The 20,935-nt window shown below is 40.4% G+C and overlaps 2 protein-coding genes across 3 annotated transcripts in view; one reads left to right on the top strand and one right to left on the bottom strand.

The window, feature by feature from the left end:
* Window positions 1–20,935, bottom strand: part of LOC109930435 (BAALC binder of MAP3K1 and KLF4) — a 442,607-nt gene that overhangs the window by 381,154 nt on the left and 40,518 nt on the right. The window lies entirely within an intron of this gene.
* LOC109915280 (cytochrome b5) overlaps window positions 4,931–20,935 on the top strand; it is a 40,118-nt gene continuing 24,113 nt past the window's right edge. Inside the window, exon 1 of the mRNA XM_020514891.2 lies at window positions 4,931–5,114. Within this exon, the coding sequence (XP_020370480.1) occupies window positions 4,989–5,114 (126 nt within the window). The 5' untranslated portion in view covers window positions 4,931–4,988. The remainder of the gene's footprint in view (window positions 5,115–20,935) is intronic.

The raw sequence follows: 20,935 nt of genomic DNA, 5'->3' as shown, positions 1-20,935 counted from the left end.
AAGACCCTGAGCTTCCAGTTGCTGGCCACTTCAACACACTACCCTGTTTTCTGACTAACATCCCTGTCTCAGGCTTGCTGCAATGCTCCAGCGAAGCTCAGCGCAAGCTGAAAGAACATGCTTTAGTTCCTTTAAAAGATGTTTCTGTGCACCTCTAACTGAGGGAACTTCAACTCGACTCTCTACTTCATGCAACATAATGCTGATAGCTTCGAATTTAAGTAATTTGTAACTTCTTTCCTTCTTAGATACGTGTGTGTGTGTGTGTGTGTGTGTGTGTGTGTGAGAGAGAGAGAGAGAGAGAGAGAATGTCTGCGATGAACCCTAAGTTTTGAATGTAGTAATAACTTATATTGACAAAATATAATTTAAGGGAAAATTTTCCACTGGTTGGAGTCATACGTAATACCCATTCTCATCTACTATATCAATGACATTACCACCATCATAAGAGAGAAGTGTGGATATTTGTCAATGATTGCACAGGATTCAGTTGTATTCAGAACTCCTCAGAGAATGAATCATCTAACTGGATATGTGCAACAACAAAACTTGAGCTGATAAGTGGCAAGTGGTTGATTCTTAATTATTCTCTTAAATGGTCTAGCAAGCCCTAACCACTGCAAAGCAATAAATGGAATCAAACCAGACAGGTCAACCAGTATCTTCTAAAGCACTAAAAATAATGGAACACACAGTCCTGTTGACCCTACAAAATCCTCCTGATTAACATCTGGGGAATCGTGCAATCGTTGGAGTGCTGTCCCACAGACTAGTGAGCAGTAGCCTGGCATAGTCATACTCCCGGAATTATACCTTACAATATTCCAGATGTCACATCACCAACCATGGGTATGTCCTTTGTCAAATGTTGCTGCACAGTGGTATAGAGTCAGGAAGGAGTTACACTCAACATTGACTCCACACTTATGGCATCTCATAACATTGAGATTAACATGAGCAAGGAAACATCCTGCTGATTACTACGTAGTGCCCCCTTTCGGCTGATGAATCAGTTCTCCTCCATGTTGACCACCACTTGGAGCATACGTTGAGTGTGGCAAGGGTGCAAATTACACTCCGAATGGGTGTCTTAAAGGTCCATTAAAAGAGATAATGCGATTCCTCAGAATGGGTAGATTTTATAGGAAGTTTGTTCCAAATTTAAACTCAGTAGCCTGCTCCATTATTGAATAAGAAAATCAAATACTACTGGACTGATTTTTGTCAGATTTGCTTTGAAAGATGAAAAGCTGTCTTGAAACATAAGCCTGTGTCAGTCGCTTCAACTATCAACAAGCCACTCAAGATAGTAACTGATGCCAAGAATTGCTACAAGATGATGATGCTAACACAGAGCATCCAGTTAGTTAATATAATTTGCCACATCTGGTTCACTTCTGTATTGTCATGGCAACATAATTGTCCTTATTTAATTTTAAAGTACGAGTCTTGGACTCACTCTTCTCTCCTTCAAACTGAACATAAAATACAATAAAATTTTGATCACTGCTACTTGCAGCATATTCAAAATGAAATAATGAATTAATGCTATTACATTGCATGATACCAGGTGGTACCAGAATTCCTGTTATAAGAAATCAACATAAAAACATTTTATAAACTCCTGAAGTATTTGCCCTACTGACTTTTATAATTGCTATGTCGTTTAAAATTTCCCACGATTATCACTGTACTTTTCTTACAAACTCTCGTTATTTTTCCTTTATGCTCCATCTTATCATGTGGTTAGGAGGCCTGTACTCCACTTCCACAAGAGACTTCTTGCCTGTTTCTACATCCTGGTTTCCTGAGGTTATCCCTCTCTATTTTACTAAGGCTATCATTAATTAATAGTGACATCCCTCCACCTTTTTCTAGTTCCTGTCCTTCCTAAATGTAAGTATACTTCAATATCTGGGTTCAATCAATGTTATTCTGCAACTATGCCTCTATAGTGGTTAGCAGATCATATTTAATTATTTCTATTTACCTTCTTAGTTGATCCATTTAGTTATCTATGCCAAATGCATTCCGATACCGATCCTTTAATTTTGTGCTTTAATTATTTTTGTAACCTTTAGCCTTATCTGTTGATTCACTCTTAGATTTGTATTCTCTATTCCTTCCTCTCTCGGTCTGTTTATTATCTCCCATGTTAATAATTTTCTCTTTTGCTTTGTCTCGTCTCTTTAGTTTACCACAACTTCTTCCCCACAAGTTAGTTTAAAACCCTTTTTACTTTGGCAGTTGTGTGGCTTGCTAGAATATAGGCCTTAGCATGGTTCAGGTGTATGTCATGTTGACATACAGGCCTCATTTTCCCCTTAATGTAGACCTCAATTAAATCTTTCCTCAGCCTTTTCTGCTCCAAAGAATATAATCCACGTTATCTAATCATTTCTCAAATCCTCTATTGTGCTTCGTCAGCATAATTGCCCAAGAGTCATAGAGGTTTTAGCCCTTTCTAGTATTACCACATCATTCCTGTAACATGGTGATCAGAATTGTACACATCAGCCTAGCTGCAGTCTCACTATATATTGGCTCAATAAGAAACTCAGCATGGGTCTGGTAGCGTGTGTAGAAAGAGAAAAAGAGTTAATGTTTCAACTCTAATACAATCATAAAAGTTTTGAAAAGCTGTAATTTAAATAACTATTAAAGGTACTAAATTAATAAAGATTTGCCAAAACCAATCCCTGAGTTTCAGAAACTAATTTTGATTGGAACATTAATGGGTACTTGCTGGAACACAGGAGAGGTTGTGAATTGATCTGAACCTTTATTATTCTCAGAGTTCACTGTGTTATAACATTGCTAAGTTTTGCAGCAGAGCCATTTGTTACTGCGGGTAAGGCTTCCTCCCTACCTTCGTTCTTCGTACAGTTTCTTTTTAATATGTGTTTCTTTAATACTGAAGTTAAAATATCATCAAATTGTGTGGAGGTTTGAGACCTGAGGGTTGTGTGGGTATAAAAATCAGGTGAAGTTGCTCATTTTGTTCTCTTTTTGTAGCCTGCAGGTATGGAGTCTGGTGGTAGAGGCTTTGACTTTCTTTCTATCACACAGCTGATAGTTGGAAGGAATTGCAGATTGATGCTCAGCCTGTTTGGCTATCTTATGAATTTATCTTGAATAAATTTGTCCTAGAATGGGTCTTGAACCTAAAACTTATGGCTCAGAAGCAGGATGCTACCCACTGTGTCACAAAACTGTTCAATTTTAGGTTGTGTTATACTGGGTTCTCTTTTAATTTCCCTTCACAGTTTTAAAAAAAATGTCACTATAGTCCTACTAGACAATAGGGCTGCTCTCTCATCAGAGAGAGACAACAGTGGCAGTTTAACCTGAGTGTCACAACACCTCAGGCAAGTGGAGAAGTTAAGAAGGAAAGTTCTTCATAGTAACCTCAGCGAGTACAGGAATTGAACCGACACTGATAGCATTACTCTGCATTGCCAACCAACCAACCCATCTTTATGAATATTTTCGAATCAATCTGTTTGGAGATATTATAACACAGTTCTGGAAGAAAGGGTCTTGAACCTGATCCTTTTGGGTGAGAGGTAGAGACACTACCACATTATCACAAGGCCCACGAACAGAGTCTGGAGAGAAAGGAATGGGTTCATTCTGAACACAAAGCCCAGATTTAAGCTCCAAAGCAGTCAAAGTAGGACTTAAACTTTCAATTTTCTGATAATATCACAAACCATCTGAAAGTCCGACAACCTATCCATCAGGCCATGCAACCATCAAATTAGTTGGCAGATAATGTTTTGACATGTGCATTGTCCATAAACACAGCCCTCACTTTTGCACTGGAGCATCACCCTAGATTTTTGCCTGGTCAAATTTCTGGAGTGAGGATTTGAACATCCAACCTTCAGACTCCAGAACAAGAGTGCTTTTAACTGGGCCACCCATAACATTAATAAAGTCAGTCACCATAGTTCCAGAGGGCTGCTGTCTCGTATGATACAACTGGTGGTAAGTTTCATATGAGGGTCACCATGCCTTAGTCAAGGAGCAAGTCTGAGAAGGCAGGACCTTCATGTTGACCTCAGCCAATGCAGGATTTGGCCCACACTGTAGGCATCACTCTGCATTGCAAGTGAGTTGACCAAGCTACCCTCCCTCTCACTCCTTGTATGGTATATGCGGTAGTTGTTTATACCTAAACAATCTAACGTGGTTTGAATACATTCACTGACATCAATCCTCCTTGCTGATCTTAGTGTAAGTCACTGCTGATACCAAGTGGAGAAGATGTCCACAAACAGTGTTCAGGAGGACTCAGAAGATAACAACAGTACAGCACAGGGTTGGTCTTACTGAAAGGAAAAGGCTCCTTACGTAGTACCTAATAGCTAGTTACATGACATCCGAAGCACAGAAGTCTCTTGTGAGACCATAAGACAAAGCAGTAAAGAGCTATTCACCCCATCGAGTCTGCTGCTCCATTCAATGAAATCATAATCGATCCAAACGGCTGGAATTCAATTAAAGTAGACATCATTGTTTGATTACATGAAACTGACCACTGGAACAAAAGCTGGTAACAAAAGCACACCTCCAGCTCCTCCCGGGAACAGTCCCTTATATGCTTTGATATCAGGTAACCCTTTCGGGAATCAACTATCTTGCCGACAAAGCTGTTCGTGTTGACAGCGTGTCTTATCACAGTCCTCTTTCAACCTCTTTGCTCCGATATTCTATTCTGCCTAGGTCAATAAAGGAAGATTGTCTCCCGAACGAACGGGAATCGTTCCAACGGAAATCCTGGTCAAGTTTCGCCCCTACGCTGCGTAGCAGTTTCCCCGCTCGGATTTGGGAAGGCGTGCATTGTGGCGTTGCTGCGTGCCAGGTCGAGCCGCCAATGAAGCAGCGAGGGGGCGGGGACTGGGTTTGAGAATGTGAATAAGTGGGCTCACCTCCTGATTGCGTGCGGCTTGCATTCAACTGGTCCTCCAGCTAACGGCAATATGGCTGAGAACAAGGAAGAAGTTCGGTACTACCGGCTGGAGGAGTTGAAACAGCACAGTAGTGGCAACAGTACCTGGATCCATATTCACGACAAAATATACGATGTGACCAAGTTCCTGGAGGAGGTATGGTTCTTCGAAATGCTCTGATTGCTTTGAAATAGTTTTTCCCCACTCACTTATCTAGTTCATTCGTATCAGAGCCTCTCACCCAACTATGCATAAACAATTTTCTATTCATGATACAAAATCAAAACGTTTGTCAAGCGTACCCTAGTTTTCCCCTGACTTTAAGAAGTTCCTTTTTCGGAATGTTACCTGGCTGCAAGGACGCAGAAAGTTTGTAACCTCTCGTGGACTTTATTCCTCGGCTTTAAATCTGGCCATGCCGTACAACAGAACCCGTTACTGCGGCTAAATTCCACGGTTGTTTTTCCTTGTACTCCTGCGCACAGACTTTTGACGTCTGTTTCTGTAACACCGAAGTCAAGATGTTGGCTGCTTCTTTCCTGTTACAAAGGACAAGGTTTCCAGCTCTGAAGGCTTCCGTTGAAAATCGGATGTACCTGTTCGTTTTGGGCTATGAACCCTGCCCTGAACGCCAATATCTGGCTTTTTGAATTTCTGAGATTGCATGTAATTTGCAGCAGAGCTTACCCTGTTTCATTTAGGATTTTGTGGAAAACAGCCTAAAGGAATTAGGGACAGACATAAACGTATTTTTTTTTAAAGTGACTTCTAAAATCGTTATGAGAATGAAACCCTCCATCCTCTACCTTCAAATCCTTGTCAGGAAGCACTTGTTTCTTCCATCTGACCAACCCATTGCCAACCTTTGGGATTACACTCTCTTCCCGTCACCCCCAGACCCATAATAGACTTTTTCACAAATGGCATTCATTGCTTGAAGTTTGCCAGTTCCAAGGAAGTGAAGCAAACAGGCTACACGCGCCCTCATAATTAGTGTTTCTGCATTTTTTTATAATAGACAGCAAGACACGGTGTGTCCTGCCTGATTCAGTGGATTTTTGTTAAGGTTTATGAGAGTAACTTAGTTTTTTTTTTTGCTCATATCATCTAGCATGAGCTTACTCTGAGATTCCCCTGAAAGCACGTTACGTTAAGTCACTACATTCAAGTGGTGACTTGCAGCGTTTGTGTGACCAACCAAACTTTATAAACAGTGCCAAGTGTTTATAAGTTATGGCAGCAACTGGTTTTGTATTTGTTGACATGTAAAACTATTGAAATACACAGACATTAGTTCTAGAAGGGCTGTATTTTTCATAGTTTGAATTCAAAATTCCTTGTGTATCATACCAACATTTTTATATCTATGCATTTAGAAAGAATATTATATTAGATCCTTGGCCTTTTTGGTTTAAAAACAAAGTATTGAAACAAGTAAACAGAAAGAAGCTGTCTTGTCTTGTTACATTTGGATACTTAATTATATAATTCTGTTAATGGTTATCACTACTGTGAGAAAAGTAACCTGATTAACTCACTAGAAGTAATTAATTAGTTATTTGTAAACCTTTTTCCCAGAAATGCACATCCACTTCCATTTCCATGCCCATGGGATTAGGGTATCTCTCTGACAATGTCATCTTTAAAGTGACACTTTAGCTACAGTGTGGGTTGCAGTACATAGTCACATTTGTCAGCAAGCAAGTCACCTCTGTAAAGGCCCTGGGCTATTTTTTTTCGTATCAGGACTTGATACAGGCTGGATTTGTGTACTCTTTATCTAATTAACAGGGTGAAGCCAAAATACCCAGTCTTCATTGTGCCAGTGTCATAGTGATATTGATACTGTCTGGTATTTCGCCACCTCCACCGGCTTTTTCAGTAAGCTTGTGTAGCCTAGTCTGGAAACACGATTACAGCTTCTGAGAAGATGTCAGGACTCATGAAATGCTGTTAGGAAGATTGTGCTGTTTCTTGTTTTGTTTGTTGAAATTCTTCATGCACCCATTCACTTACTGTATTTGGCAAGATTTATTGGACATATCTGACTTCAGCAGAATAATTTTGAAATGTTTCTTATTTATTTGATTTCACGGAGTGATTTTTTTTTTAACCTAGCTGTTACTGTGAATTGGTTGATGTTTTAGGGAGTTTTATTTAATTCACCAACTTCAGTTTGCTTTCCAATGCACCAGTTTTTACTGCATATAGCTTTTTTTAAAAAATATATCAGCCTCCTTCCCAGGCAAAATATCAATATTAACAGACAATGCATTTGATCCAAGTGAATATATCTGAGCTGTGAAGTTTGAGGGAGCCCTCCTTTACATCTAGCAAGGAAGTGTTATTCCTTCTGCTTTGATGTGGAGGTGCCGTTGTTGGATGGGGGGGACGAGGTCAAAAGCCACACGGCAACAGGTTTACTTGAAATCACAAGCTTTCACAGCACTGCTCCATCATCAGGTGAAGTGTCTGAAAGCTTGTGATTTCAAATAAACCTGTTGGACTATAACCTGGTGTCATGTACTTCTGATCTTCCTTCTACTTGTTAGGGATACAGTTGATATATGACTTCACTACTTCCCTTTTGTGTCTGGCCTTTTTACTTTGGCTCCGTATGAAAGGGATTTTTAAATTATTAAAATTAATTTCAATTTGTTTATGGAATGTAGGAATTGCTGGGAAAACAAAATAGTTTGTTACCCTTGAAGGTATGGTATGTCACCTTGAATCATTGCAGCCCATTGTGGTTTGACACAATTGAATGATCTGTTTCCTGATAGTTCAAGTCACAAATCTGAAATCCTTTTGGACTGAATGTTCAGTTGCTCAAAGCTGACTCCATAGTGTTAATAGTTCTGTTTTTTAATTTAAGCTGAAGTAAGACTGAATGCGTTGCTGTATTCAAATCTAAGATTCACTAGTACAATTGATAATTCTGTTACCTGCTAGCACCCTTTAAGCGGAAAAGGTGGGCCAATCCCCTACCTTTCACTGACCTGTCAACACCTGACTGTGGTGTTCATTATGGCACTTGTGTTTATTAGCCCACCATGATGTATTCCAAAAAACAGAACTGTGGTTTGGGAACAACATCCAGTCATATACATGGCAAGACCTTTAATTCAAGTCCCGGCCTTGAACCTTTCCTAGCTGCACTTCAGCTTTGCAGGTGTTTTTTTTTTTTTTTTGCTCCGTAGTATGATTCAACTTTGTGGTCTGTGTTTTAAGTGTAACTGAACGTTTTATATTTAATATGTATTTTATTTTTAATTCTATGGATGAGTGAGAAATCTGAATATGTTTCTTCTTTTGTGTAGGATTTAAGCTGGAATGGGTTGCATTTGTTGCCTGTCCTTGACATTCTCATTAATGCTTACTTTATTCTCTCACTTATTGAGAATGACTGACTTAGTTCAAGACTAGGCGGTGGCCTCATGGTATTATTGTTAGACCATTAATTCAGAGACCCAGGTAATGTTTTTGGGAACCTGCATTCAAATCCTGCAGTGGCAGATGGTGGAATTTGATTTCAGTAATAATCTGGAAATAAGAGTCTAATAATGACTTTGAAACCATTGCTAATTGTCAGGCAAATAAATTCCATTATAGTTGGCTAATGACCTTTTAGGGAAAGAAATCTGCCATCCTTGCTTAGTCTGGCCTATGTGACTCAAAATATGCAGCAATATGGCTGGCCAGCATGTGTTGTTTTTTTGTCTATCCCTAGTTGCTTGTGAGAAGGTGGTGGTGAGCTGCTTGCTTGAAGCACTGCAGTCCGTCTGCTGTAGGTGGACTCACAATGCCGTTAGGGAATATAGTACAAGTCTTCAGTACTATTATCGGCATGTTGTCTGGGTCCACAAACTTTGCACTAACCAGTGGCTCTGACTGTCTTTGTTTTTTTTTCTCTGATATCGCTTGGAGTGAATTGAATTGGCTGAAGACTGGTATCTATAAAGCTGGGGACCACTGTGATACGTTGTAATGGATCATCCACTTGGCACTTTTGGCTGGAGATCCTGAAAATGCTTCAGCCTTGTCTTTTGCACTGATGGGCTCTTTCAACGAGGATGGAGGTAACCCATTGGTGTTGGACTTGTTTATGTCAATCACTTGCTGCTTATGATGTTTGGCATGCTAGTCCTGTTTGGTCACTTCCAGGTTGACACCTCATACTGTCCCTGGTTTGCCCTCCTACCCTCTCCATTGAACCAGGGTTGATCCCCTGGCTTGATTGTAATGGTTGAGGTAGGGGATATGTCGGGCCATTGGGTTGCAGAATTTGCTGCAGTCTCATGGATGGCCAGTCTTGAGTTGCTAGATCTGTTTGAAGTCTGTACCATTTAGCATGGTGATTCTGCCTCACAACATCATGGGGTTCTGTCTGTGAAGGTGGGACTTCATCTCCTTAAGTGGTCATTCTTACTGATACTGTCATTGACTGATGCATTTGTGGTCAGAATTTTGGTAAGGATGAGGTCAAGTATGTTTTTCCCTCTTGTTGCTTCCCTTACCACCTGCCACAGAACGAGTCTAGCAGATATGCCACTTAGTACTCAACAAGCTTAATCAATAGTGCTGCTCCCAATCCACACTTTGATGGAGGAAATTGAATTCTGTAATATTGTTCAACATGAAGGAATACTGATTCATCAATGGAGGACAGTAATCAGCAGGTGGTTTCCTTGCCCATGTTTAATCTGAAGCCGTGAAATGTCATGGGGTGCAGAGCCAGTGTTAAGGACTCCAAGGACAATTCCCTCAACTGTATACCACTGTGCCACCACCTTTTTACTGGGTCTGTAGTGCAGGTGGCACAGCACGTAACCAGGGATGGTGATGGTGGTGTCTGAGACATTGTTTGTAAGCTATGAGTCAATGACACTGACTGGCAAGCTGTTGCTTGAAAGGTCCGTAAGACAGTTTTCCAAATTTTGGCTCTAATCTCCAGGTGTAAGGAAGGAGGATTTGCATGGTCGACAGGGCTGTTTCTGCTTTGTCTTTTCCAGTCCCTAGGTGGATGCCAGGTGGTCCATCCTGTTTCTTTTTTTTTTTTTTTTTTTTGAGCGATTGGTACAACTGAGTGGTTTGTGAGGTCATTTCAAAAGGCAATTGACAGTCAACCATATTGTCTGAAGTTACAAATAGGCCAGATCAGGTGAGGATGGCAGATTTCTGTCCCTAATAGAGGACATTATTGAACCAGATGGGTTTTTCCAACAATCGACAATGGTTTTGTGGTCATCAGTAGATTCTTAATTCTAGATAACTTTTATTGAATTGAAGTTCTACCATTTGTGTGGTGGGAGTCGAACTTGGATCACCAGAACAATGGCTGAGTTTCTGGATTAATAATCTGGTAATAGTACCAGTAGCCTTCAACTGGAATTACCAGCCAGCACGGATCATGGACTATCTGTAAAGGTGAGATCTTATAGCAGTTTTTAATGATCTTGTTTATACATTTCAAGACAACAGTCTCCAGAAGAACCCAGTCTTCACAATCGTACTGGACGAAAGGGCTGCTCTCTCATTACACAGATGATCGGGCATGGTTTAACCTGAGGGTCACTGCACCTCTGGTGAGGGGAGAGGTTGAGAAATAGTACTTCATGCTAATCTCAACCAGTGTGGCAACTGAACCCACACTGGCATCACTCTGCATCATGAATCAGTGTTCATCAGGACTGGGTGTAAACCCGAAACATCAACTTTCCTGTTTCTCTGCTGTCTGATGTGCTGTGTTCCTCCAGCTCCACACTGTATTGACTCTGACTCCAGCATCTGCAGTTCTTGCTATCTCTGACATTCTCTCTCTTTCTTTATAGTATGTGTTACAAAGGATAGAATAAAGGGAACATTCGGACCATATCATACTGGCAGCAATATTTTGCACAGAAACCACATTGGCAAGTGTCTGCTGACTTCTGACACAAACTGTTAATTTTGCTGAGTAACAGCCATAGTGCTGGGGTCACTTATCTCAGACTATGTACAATATTTCTCTACTCCCATAAGCCCATATACTTACTGTGTGGTGGAGATGTATTAGACCAGAGGAGGGTGTCTGCTTTCCTCTCAAAAGGACAGTAGTGGACCAGTTTAATTTTAGGAGGGGAATGGGTGCACGGTAAAGCAAAAGGAAGGTCGAGGAAGATAGAGGGCTGGAGAGATTAAATAACAGATGTCATTCTCGCTTCCTTGACCTTTTTTAGTTCAATGTTTTAGATTAAAGGTACAAAGCATTGGTCCAGAGTATGTGTTACTAGTGGAATGAGGATCTGCTCTGTTTGAAAGTAAAACATAGAAAATAAGATAGGCAAAGCCTTGGCAAAAAATCAAAATCAGAATTGAGGACCAAGTTCATTGTTTGAACTGCCAAACTCAAAGTTGTTGCGGATGTGAGATTCAATCCCCATAAATTACATTCTGTCAAGTAGTTAGAATTTTCATTTTGGAAACTTGTGTGGGAGATTTGTTTATAATAGCAGGTTTATAGAATAAAACACAGACCTTTGTGTAGGCAGGGTGGTTTAGAAGGTTTTTAAACACCCTAGCCTTCATGGCTCAGTCCTTTTCTTGAATATAGGAGTTGGGATGTCCTGTTGAGATGTTGGTGAGGTCTCTTCTGGAGTACAGTGTGCAGTTCTGGTCACCCAGTTATCTAAGGATATTATTGAACTGGAGAGGGCTCAGAAAAGATTTACTGAGATGTTGCCATGAGTGAAGGGTTTGAGTTATAAAAATAGGCTGGGATGTTTTTCACTGGAGCGTGGAAGGTTGAGGAGTGACCTTGGGTTTATAAAATCATGAGGAGCATAGATCAGTCTCTTTTCCAAAGATTTGGTGGGGGGAGGAGTGGTGTTCAAAATTTAGGGGACATATTTTTAAATTGAGGAGAGAGATTTAACAAAGACATGAAGGGCAAATTTTCAACACCAAGGGTAGTTTGTATGTGCAATGAACTTCCTGAGGAAGTGGTGGATGTGGACATAATTACACCCTTTAAAAGACACCTGGATAATAGGTTTGGGGTGATACAGGCCAGGATCAGGCAGGTGGAATGGGTTTAGTTTGGGATTATTTTCAGCATGGGCTAGGTCACTTTTTTTTTTTTTGCTCTGAGTCAAAGATGTGAGGGGCAATGTTTTTTGGAGTGGTTAGTGTGCAGAATGAACTGCCAGAGGAAATGGTGGGTGCAGGTACAGTTACAACTTTTAAAAAACCTTTTTGAATAAGTACATGAATGGGGAAGGTTTAGAAGATTATAGGCCAGATGCAGACAGGAGGGACTAGTTTAGTTTGGGAATGCGGTCAGTGTGGACTAGTGGGACTGAAGAGTCATACAGGGTGGAAATAAACCCTATGACTCTAAGTGTGGATGCTGGAGATCTGAAACTGACAAAAGCAGAAGTTTCTGGAGAAACACCTGTAGGTCTGGCAGCATGTTAGAGAAACAGAGTTAACATTTTGAATCCAGGAACCCTTGTATGCGTTTATGCGATTCTAAATACCAGGATCTGACTGAGTCTGAATTAAACTATTTTATTATGGGTGTAGTGTTTGGTACTAGTGCTGTCTCTTGAAGGAAATTTCTAAACAAAAAGAAGACATATGCTGAATATAATGTTCCCTTGTGACTGTGTATCTCTTAATAAAGTAATTTTGAGTAAATGGAAAAAGGAGCCTTAAACATCTCTCTTGCACTCTAAAAAGAACAAGAGAGCTTCTAGGCTGTGGTGGAGGGGGCAGTGTTGTTATTTTGAGCCCTGGGTGTCTCTGGGACCAGTACGAGGGCAACTGTTGTTTACAGTTATCATTATTGGATTCAATAAAGGGAGCAAATGTGCTAATGATTATAAAGATAGGTGGTAAGCATGCATGAGCAAGATTTGAAGAGTTTGCAAAGGGACTTCAATACGTTAAATGAGCAGACAAAAGAAGTTGGCAGGTGATGTATAATGTTGGAAAGTGTAAACTCTTCCACTTTAGGAAGAGCAGAAACACAGATATAGTGAGTGGTGACCTGTGTGAAGCACAAAGTCAACATGTTGGTGGTGCAGCAAGTGATCAGATTTGCAAATGGAAACCTGAGTTTTATTGAAAGGTAGATTTGAGTGTAAAAGTAGCAACATCTTGTTGCAACTGTACAGAGATTGATGAGACAACACATACAACACTGTATAATTTTGGTCTCCATATTTAAGGACCAATATTGCACTGAAGCAGTTTTGAAATGGTATAATAGATTTAATTCCTGAGATGAAGAGGCTAAGGGAATTAAAGACCTTTTTTAGAATGAGAGGTGATCTTAGTGAACATTAATATTCTGAGGGTACTTGAGAGGGTGGATGCTGAAAGGATGTTTTGCTTATGAGAGAATCTAAAACCAGAAGGCAGAGCTTGCAAATAAGGGAGTGTCTCATTTTTAGGCACCGATCAGGAAGACTTCTTCTGAGCAAGATAGCTCATTGAATAAATTCAGTGCATAGTTAATTGTGCTGAGATTTATTGATGTGTAAGGGCATTGCACGTTACCGGGAACAAGCACGAAATAGGAGTTCAAGGCCACAATTGAACGAGATCATATTAAATGGTGGAACAAGCATGTGTTTTTGGATGGCTTTCTACTGCTTATTTTTATTAACATTCTTTAGGTTCCTATCCTGAATTTGAATTTGGGTCTTTGGTTAATTGTCTAAGCATCCAGACATAAAACAACCATTGTGCTGTTGGACTCCAATGACACCCTGCAATAATGAGGTTAACAGGGATGTCAGATATCCCAATGGGAGTTAGGCTTCTGTATGAAGAATCTGTGCTATTGCTAATCCTCTTGTATGAGGCTACATGCTCACTATGCGGTAGGTTTGCCACCATCCTTTTTTATGTTGAGTATATACAGGACCCACTTGATTTAGTGTGGTCGAGGACCGATAAATGGTTTTCCTAACAAGTGAAAGACTTTCTTGTCTTAAACAAGATATCGTTTATTGCATACTAGCAATGATGTACAAGTTGCACTGATGTGATGGACATTGCTACAGAGACTGAGAAAGACCTAGATTTCTCCTTTTGAGATCTTAAACTGTTTTCCCACGGAACCTGTATAACATAATGGGTGATAATTAAGGCTATCCTCAATATTAATCACTTCAAACTCTTAGATCCAAGTAAACACAGACCAAATGTACATTCCTGTTATGGGTTATCTAAAATCTGGAGAAAACTTTTTTGGGTACAACAAGCCTTGATTTTTCTTCTAAAGATTGTTTTGTGTTTGATGTGACTAATTGTGTGTGTGTGTTAATGCAATACTGTATCAAATCTTTTTGATTTTATGCAAGCATCAAAATCTGACAGTTGGATTGTATTCACAAAGTATTCTGATTTTTACTGCCAATACTGTTTGCTGTAGGTTATAAAACTGCACTATTAATTTGAGTCAATTTGTAGATGTTTTTCAAATGATCATGTAATAGATCAACTGCCTTTGTATTTGGCATGGTTTATAGTCCTAGAGGAGCACAGAGGCTTTATATTGTACATAAGGTATAATGGTTTTTATTTATATTAAATACTTTTTGAATATGTAGTGCTCAGATTATAATCTGTGTAAAATCAAACAGATCTTTAGCAAAAGAGTTGCATTAACAAATCAAATTTAGGTAATGCAATATTGCAAAAGTAAATACTTAGTGACTGCTTGGTTTCTGTGAACTGGCTGTATTGCCCTAATCTTCAATGGTTTTTGAAAATATTCTACAGCCAACTTGGCTTGCATTTTGTGCAGAATTCAGTCATTGCAGAAATTCAATGGCACTTTTTGATTTGTATTTGTAGGTATACACAATAGTGGATGGTTTAATTTTCATAAAACACTCCAATCGTAAACGTTTTAGGACAACCTGGTAGGTTAAATCGGCCTAATCTCACTCTTAAAATGAAGTAGAATTTTTAGTGATAACTGAAAAATGAAATCTGCCTGAACACTTCTGAAGGAAGATCTACATTCTTTTGTGAGGGGATAGAAAGATGAGTATTCTGCATTTCAGTTATTAGGTGTTGGTGTTTTTTTTTTTTTTTGGCCTTCTCGTCTCAAACCGAACATCCCACCATGTCTAACTGACAAAGTCCACCTTGGAGGATGCTTACCCGAAGATCAGAGGCTGAATGCTCCTGACTGCTGTTGTGTGGTGTTCATTTATCTTTTGTCGTAGCGTTTGCATGGTTTTGCCAATACACCATGCCTCGGGCTATCCTTGCCTGCAACATATTAGATAGACAACATTGGCCAAGTCACGTGAGTATCTACAGTGTACGTGGTGGGTGGTGTTCCCTTATGGGTTGGTAATATCCTTGTCAATGATCTGACATGTCTTGCAGAGGTTGCCATTGACAGGATTGTGTTGTTCTTATGGTTAACGTTCATAGCAAACTAATCAGCTTTCAGGACAACTATGTTCTGTTTTAAGGTTTGGTGGTTGTTTTTTGAGGAGAGAAGTGGAGGTGTAGGGAAGATCTTAGCGAGATACGCATCGCCCTCCTTGACACGTTGAAGGCTGTGAAAAACATGGTGTAGTTTCTCCCCTCCGGGGAAGTACTGGATGACAGTACACTATCGGTCATACCCTATGTCTGTCTTCTGAGGAGGTCTTTGCCACAGTGAGAAACCGTGCATCGGAACAGGCAATCAACAAGTTGAGCATCATATCCCGTTCCTATAACGGTGTCCTTCAGAACGTCTAGGTGTCCATGTTCCTACACATCTGAGCAAATCCTGTGTGTACACAGGGCTTGTCTGCAGAAGATGGTTTTTTAATATGTTTAGAGTGGAATCGAGAGAAATGCAGCATGTGAGGTTCTGTCGGTTAGCAGTAGAGTGAGGTGCAGAGGTGTCCATCCTTGATGGAGATGCGTGTGTCTAAGAATGAGACTGATTCTGAAGTGTAGTCCATGGTAAGTCTAGTGGGATGAGACTTGTTGGTATCGCTATGTAGTTGTTTCAGTGATTCCTCACCATGAGTCCAAAGGAAGAAAATGTCATCAATGTGTATAGTGTTGGTCGGAGGTCCTGTGCAGCAAAGAAGTCTTGCTCAAATGTATGCATCAAAATGTTGGCACATTAGGGTGCAAGTTTGGCCCTCTGTACTCCTCGCAATAGGAGACTTGTACTGCCTTCCAAAGATACACAAAGCCAGCACCCCTGGATGTCCCATCATATCATGGGATCTTCTCTGGCTATGTCAAGGGGATCTTGAATCCATTGTACAAGAAACCCTCAGCTTCTATTTTGACTGTACAGATTTCTTACAGAAACTCAGCACCCACTGACCAGTTGAGCCAGGAACATTCCTTGTTGCAATGAATGTTTCGGCACTCTACACCAGCATCCCCCAAGACGATGGCATTGCTGCAACAGCCTCCGTACTCAATACCAACAACTGCCAATTTCCAGATGCCACCTACAACTCATCCGCTTCATTCTCGATCATAACGTCTTCACCTTTGACAACCAGTCCTTTATCCAGACACGTAACAGCCATGGGGACCAGATTTGCATCCCAATATGACAATATTTTTGTGCACAAGTTCGAACAAGACTTGTTGTGCAGGACCTCTGACTAATGCTGTGCATCAGATGCATTGATGACATTTTCTTCCTTTTTTTTGGACTTGCAGCAACGAATCACCTGAAACCACTACATAGCAATATCAGAGATAAGATGTAGAGCTGGATGAACACAGCAGGCCAAGCAGCATCAGAGGAGCAGGAAAGCTGACGTTTCAAGCCTAGACCCTTCAATCTACTATCTCTGAAACATAGCAATATCAACAAGTTTCATTACACCATCAAACTTCCTAGAATTCCTGCCGTGTGGAAGCAAGCCATTCAGCCCATTGAGTTACACTGACCCTGCAAGGAGTATCCCACCCTAGATGCTATGGGCAATTTAGCAAGGCCAATCCACCTAACCTCCATCTTTTGGACTGTGGGAGGAAACCAGAGCACCCGGAGGAAACCCACATAGATACAGGGAGAACGTGCAAACTCCAGATTGACCGTTGTCAAGGCAGGAATTGAACCTGGGTCCCTGGCGTTGTGAGGCAACAGTGCTAACCGTTGAGCCACCGTCAATCCTATTCAGACTTACCATGGACTACTCTTCAGAATCGGTCTCATTCTTGGACACGCACATCTCTGTCAAGGACAGACATCTCTGTACCTCACTCTACTGCAAGCCCACAGATAACACCATGATGCTGCACTTTCCTAGCTTCCACCCTAAACGTATTAAAGAAGCCATCCTCTAAGAACAAGGCCTGAGCATACACAGGATCTGCTTAGATGAGGAGGAACGTGGTGGATATTTTTTGTTTGTTCTTTTCTTAATTTTTAAAAAAAAAGCAGTTTTGAAGGGCATTCTTGGGTATGGGATATGATGCTCAACTTATCAACTGCCAGTTCCGACGTGCCACAACGGGGAAAAAAACTAGTGACCTTCTCAGAAGACAGACATGGGATATAACTGATAATTACTTTTTTTTTTGTCCAGTACTTCCCTTGAGTGGAGCAACTACACCACCATGTTGAAGGCTGTGAAGAACATGTCATCGATGACAACAAGGATCTCTCTAACATTTTCCCTCCACCTTCACTTCTCGCCTTCAAGCAACCGCCAAACCTTAAACAGACCATTGTTGGCAGCAAACTATCCAGCCTTCAGGACAATATTGACCACTACACCACACAACCCTGTTGTGGCAGCCTCCGTGAGACATGTCAGATCATCAACATGGATACCAGCATCACACAGGGAACACCACCCATCATCTACACTGTAGACACTTGTTACTCAGCCAATGTTGCCTATGTCATGCGCTGCAGGTGAGGTTGGCCTGAGGCATGGTATATTGTCGTAGCGTCTGCATGGTCTTGCTAATGTGTGAATGGACACCATGTAACAATTGTCAGACAGGAATGTTCCCTCCAGTCAGGGAACACCTCAGTGGTCAAGGGCATTCAGCTTCAGATCTCCAAGGTGGATTTTGAGAGACACAGCAATGCAGGATTGCTGTGCGGATATTCAAGTTCCGTTTCCATTAAGATGGCCTGAACTGTGGTCTTGGGTTTATGTCATGCTACATGTGACCCCACTACACTTCTGTATCTGAAATCTTTCTTACTGCCCTATATTCATCAGCTTGATAAAGTGTTATGATCTCTCTGTCTTTAATTTAGTTTATACTGTTTTGAATTACTTTATTACTTTGGTTAGAACCTCGGCATGTGATGCTTAGGCCTATCATGTTGTTCCATTTCACTTAGCTTGTCTCCAGCACCACCACCTCTTCTTCTTTTTTTTTTTTTTTTAAATTTTTTTTTGTTATTGTCTCTCTGCCTCATTTTAATGGGATTACAAGTCATCCCTTCGCTGGTTAGTCATTTGTTGACACATTACTCACCGTCTAATACTCTTGGTCACGTGCAGAGACTTATTATCTAACACTCTGCTCTCACCAGTTGAATGATCTTCCTGACCACTCAGCCCTTGATCTGTCTATAAACTCTGTGGCTGCGTGCACTGTGCACTGTTCTCTCACCGCACCTGATGAAGCGGCTGTGCTCAAAGTTTGAGTTCCAATAAACCTGTTGGACTAGACCCTGGTGTCATGTTACTTCTCACTTTTTCCTCTGGCAACAATCTACACACTTTTCAAACCCATGAAGTGACTCCCAGCAGTGGGAAAGCAAAATCCACAGAATTAGCTGCCGCAGTCCAAGGCATGGTAACCTCGGAATATCTTCAAAAGCAAAAACCTCTGGTTGTTAACTTTTCAAAACAGTTGCAAAGACTTTGTGGCATTACAAATTGAAAAATAATCATGCATCATTTCACAGTAAAAAGAAACAACTGATAGAACTGCTTAATAATGGGAAATGATTTTGTTAATGACAATGATATTATATATCTGACATCAGCAGAGACAGAGAATATGTAATGGAGACTTGTTAAGAATCCTATATTTAAGGGCTATATTCAGTATGATGTGCATCATTATGTAAATAAAGATTTATATAGTGTTACAAAGTGAGAGAGCCTCACTTTAAGTTATGGACATTTCTAGGGATGCAAATGACTTGGCTAATCCATCTAGCCTGCACATCTCTGGACACAACAGGACAATTTTAGTGCGGCCCATCCACTGAACCTGCACATTTTTGGGACTGTTGGTGGAAACCGGACCAGCCATCACAAATTCACGTAGGCATGGGGAGACCGTAGAAACTCCTCGTCAACCAAGGGCGGAACAGAATCCGGGTCCTTAGCACCATGAGGTAGCAGTGGCAACCACTATGCCACCCAACTGTGCCACTGTGCTGCCCCAATTTAGTCACATGCATATTCACACAATGCAACTTTGTATAGTGATGCAATGAGTTTGAACTCTAGATTTATTTCCATCTTTGCTTGGATGCTGTTTTATAGAGTAATAAAACTTGGATTTTGAAAAATAAGTAATGTGAGTACTTCATATTTTAACACCATACATGTTAAGGAGATAAATAGATTCCTGTACTTCACATAAATGATCAGCAAATGCTGTAAATTTTTATTCTTTGGGGACTAAATTTGTAAAACCCAAATTATTTATCCATTAAATGGGCTAGATTGAATGTTTTGTACATGTTTCACTCATTGTTATGGTGCGTTTGTAGGTAGAAGTTCAAACCCCTTGATCTAGGTTAAAAATCAATTTCTTCTTTCAGATAGCGCCTGCTCTCCTGTACACTATCACGCTAGTTTAATCAGTTTTATGTTGTTTTGTTTTCTCTTTAAAATCTTGCCGTAGGTCATTACATTAAATCTCCAACAAACTTAAAAAGTTTACATTTAAAGGACTTGTACTCTTTAATTACTTGTTTAGTTTGTCTCTGGATGATGGCAAAAGCAAAGCATAGCACGTTAATCATTCCTTATTCTAGATCACGTCCATGCAGTTCTACTTTATCGTTTTTGGGATTTTTTTTTTTTTTTTTGAAAACAAACAGGTAAATATTGCGTTAATAATGTCTCAAAGGTTGCTGCACAAGTTAAGAGTACAGGGTGTAAGGAATAATATCTCTACATGAGGAGTAAAGGGTCGGTTGGCAAACGGGAAGCAGATAGAGAACTGTCTTTTTGGGATAGTAAGTTGTAACTAGTGAAGTGCAACATAGAGAAGCTGTAATTAAAACTAACAGTATCATGTTGTATTAATTTTCTTCGCGTCAAAGGACTTTTTTTTGGATTATGTGTAAGTTGTTGGACAGTTGGCATTTTGAGCATGGTACCTAATTTGGGCACCCTATTTTGGGATGTACAGTGATACTGCAAAAGGCTCAAAGGAAATCTGAGAATTATTCTTTTGCTTTTGGGACTTCTAGCTAATTTGGCTTAAGGACCTGCATCTATTCAGTTTAGAGGCAAGTTGACTTAGTACCATCCTGATGAATAATTCAAGGACTGAGTAGTGTACCTATTGATTTGATAGATTATTCAATTCAACAGATTGGAGAGAATCAGGGGACATGAATTTAAACTTTAAAAACCCAACGTCAAGTTTATTCAGTATATTACAATTTTTTTTTTTTTCCAAGAGCAGTGAACCTCGAACACAGCTAGCTGGTATAATGGATTAATTCTTTTCGTGCCTTCATTAGGGAGTTTAACTAGAGAAGACATCCATCACTTTAGAGTAGAATCCTTAGTGTGGAAACCGGCCATTTGGCTCATCAAGCCAACACCAACCCTCTGAAGAGCACTCTATCCTTGTAACCCCATGGCTAACCCACACAACCCTGGACACTATGGGCAATTTAGCATTCAGTCCACTTAACCTGCACACCTTTTTGGACTGTGGGAGGAAACCGGAGCACCCAGAAGAAACCTACGCTGATACAGAGAATTAACACAAACTCCACACAGTCG

Source organism: Rhincodon typus, chromosome 4, assembly GCF_021869965.1.
Source record: "Rhincodon typus isolate 14 chromosome 4, sRhiTyp1.1, whole genome shotgun sequence".
Lineage (NCBI taxonomy): Eukaryota > Metazoa > Chordata > Chondrichthyes > Orectolobiformes > Rhincodontidae > Rhincodon > Rhincodon typus.
This window is presented reverse-complemented; position numbering and strand designations above follow the sequence as displayed.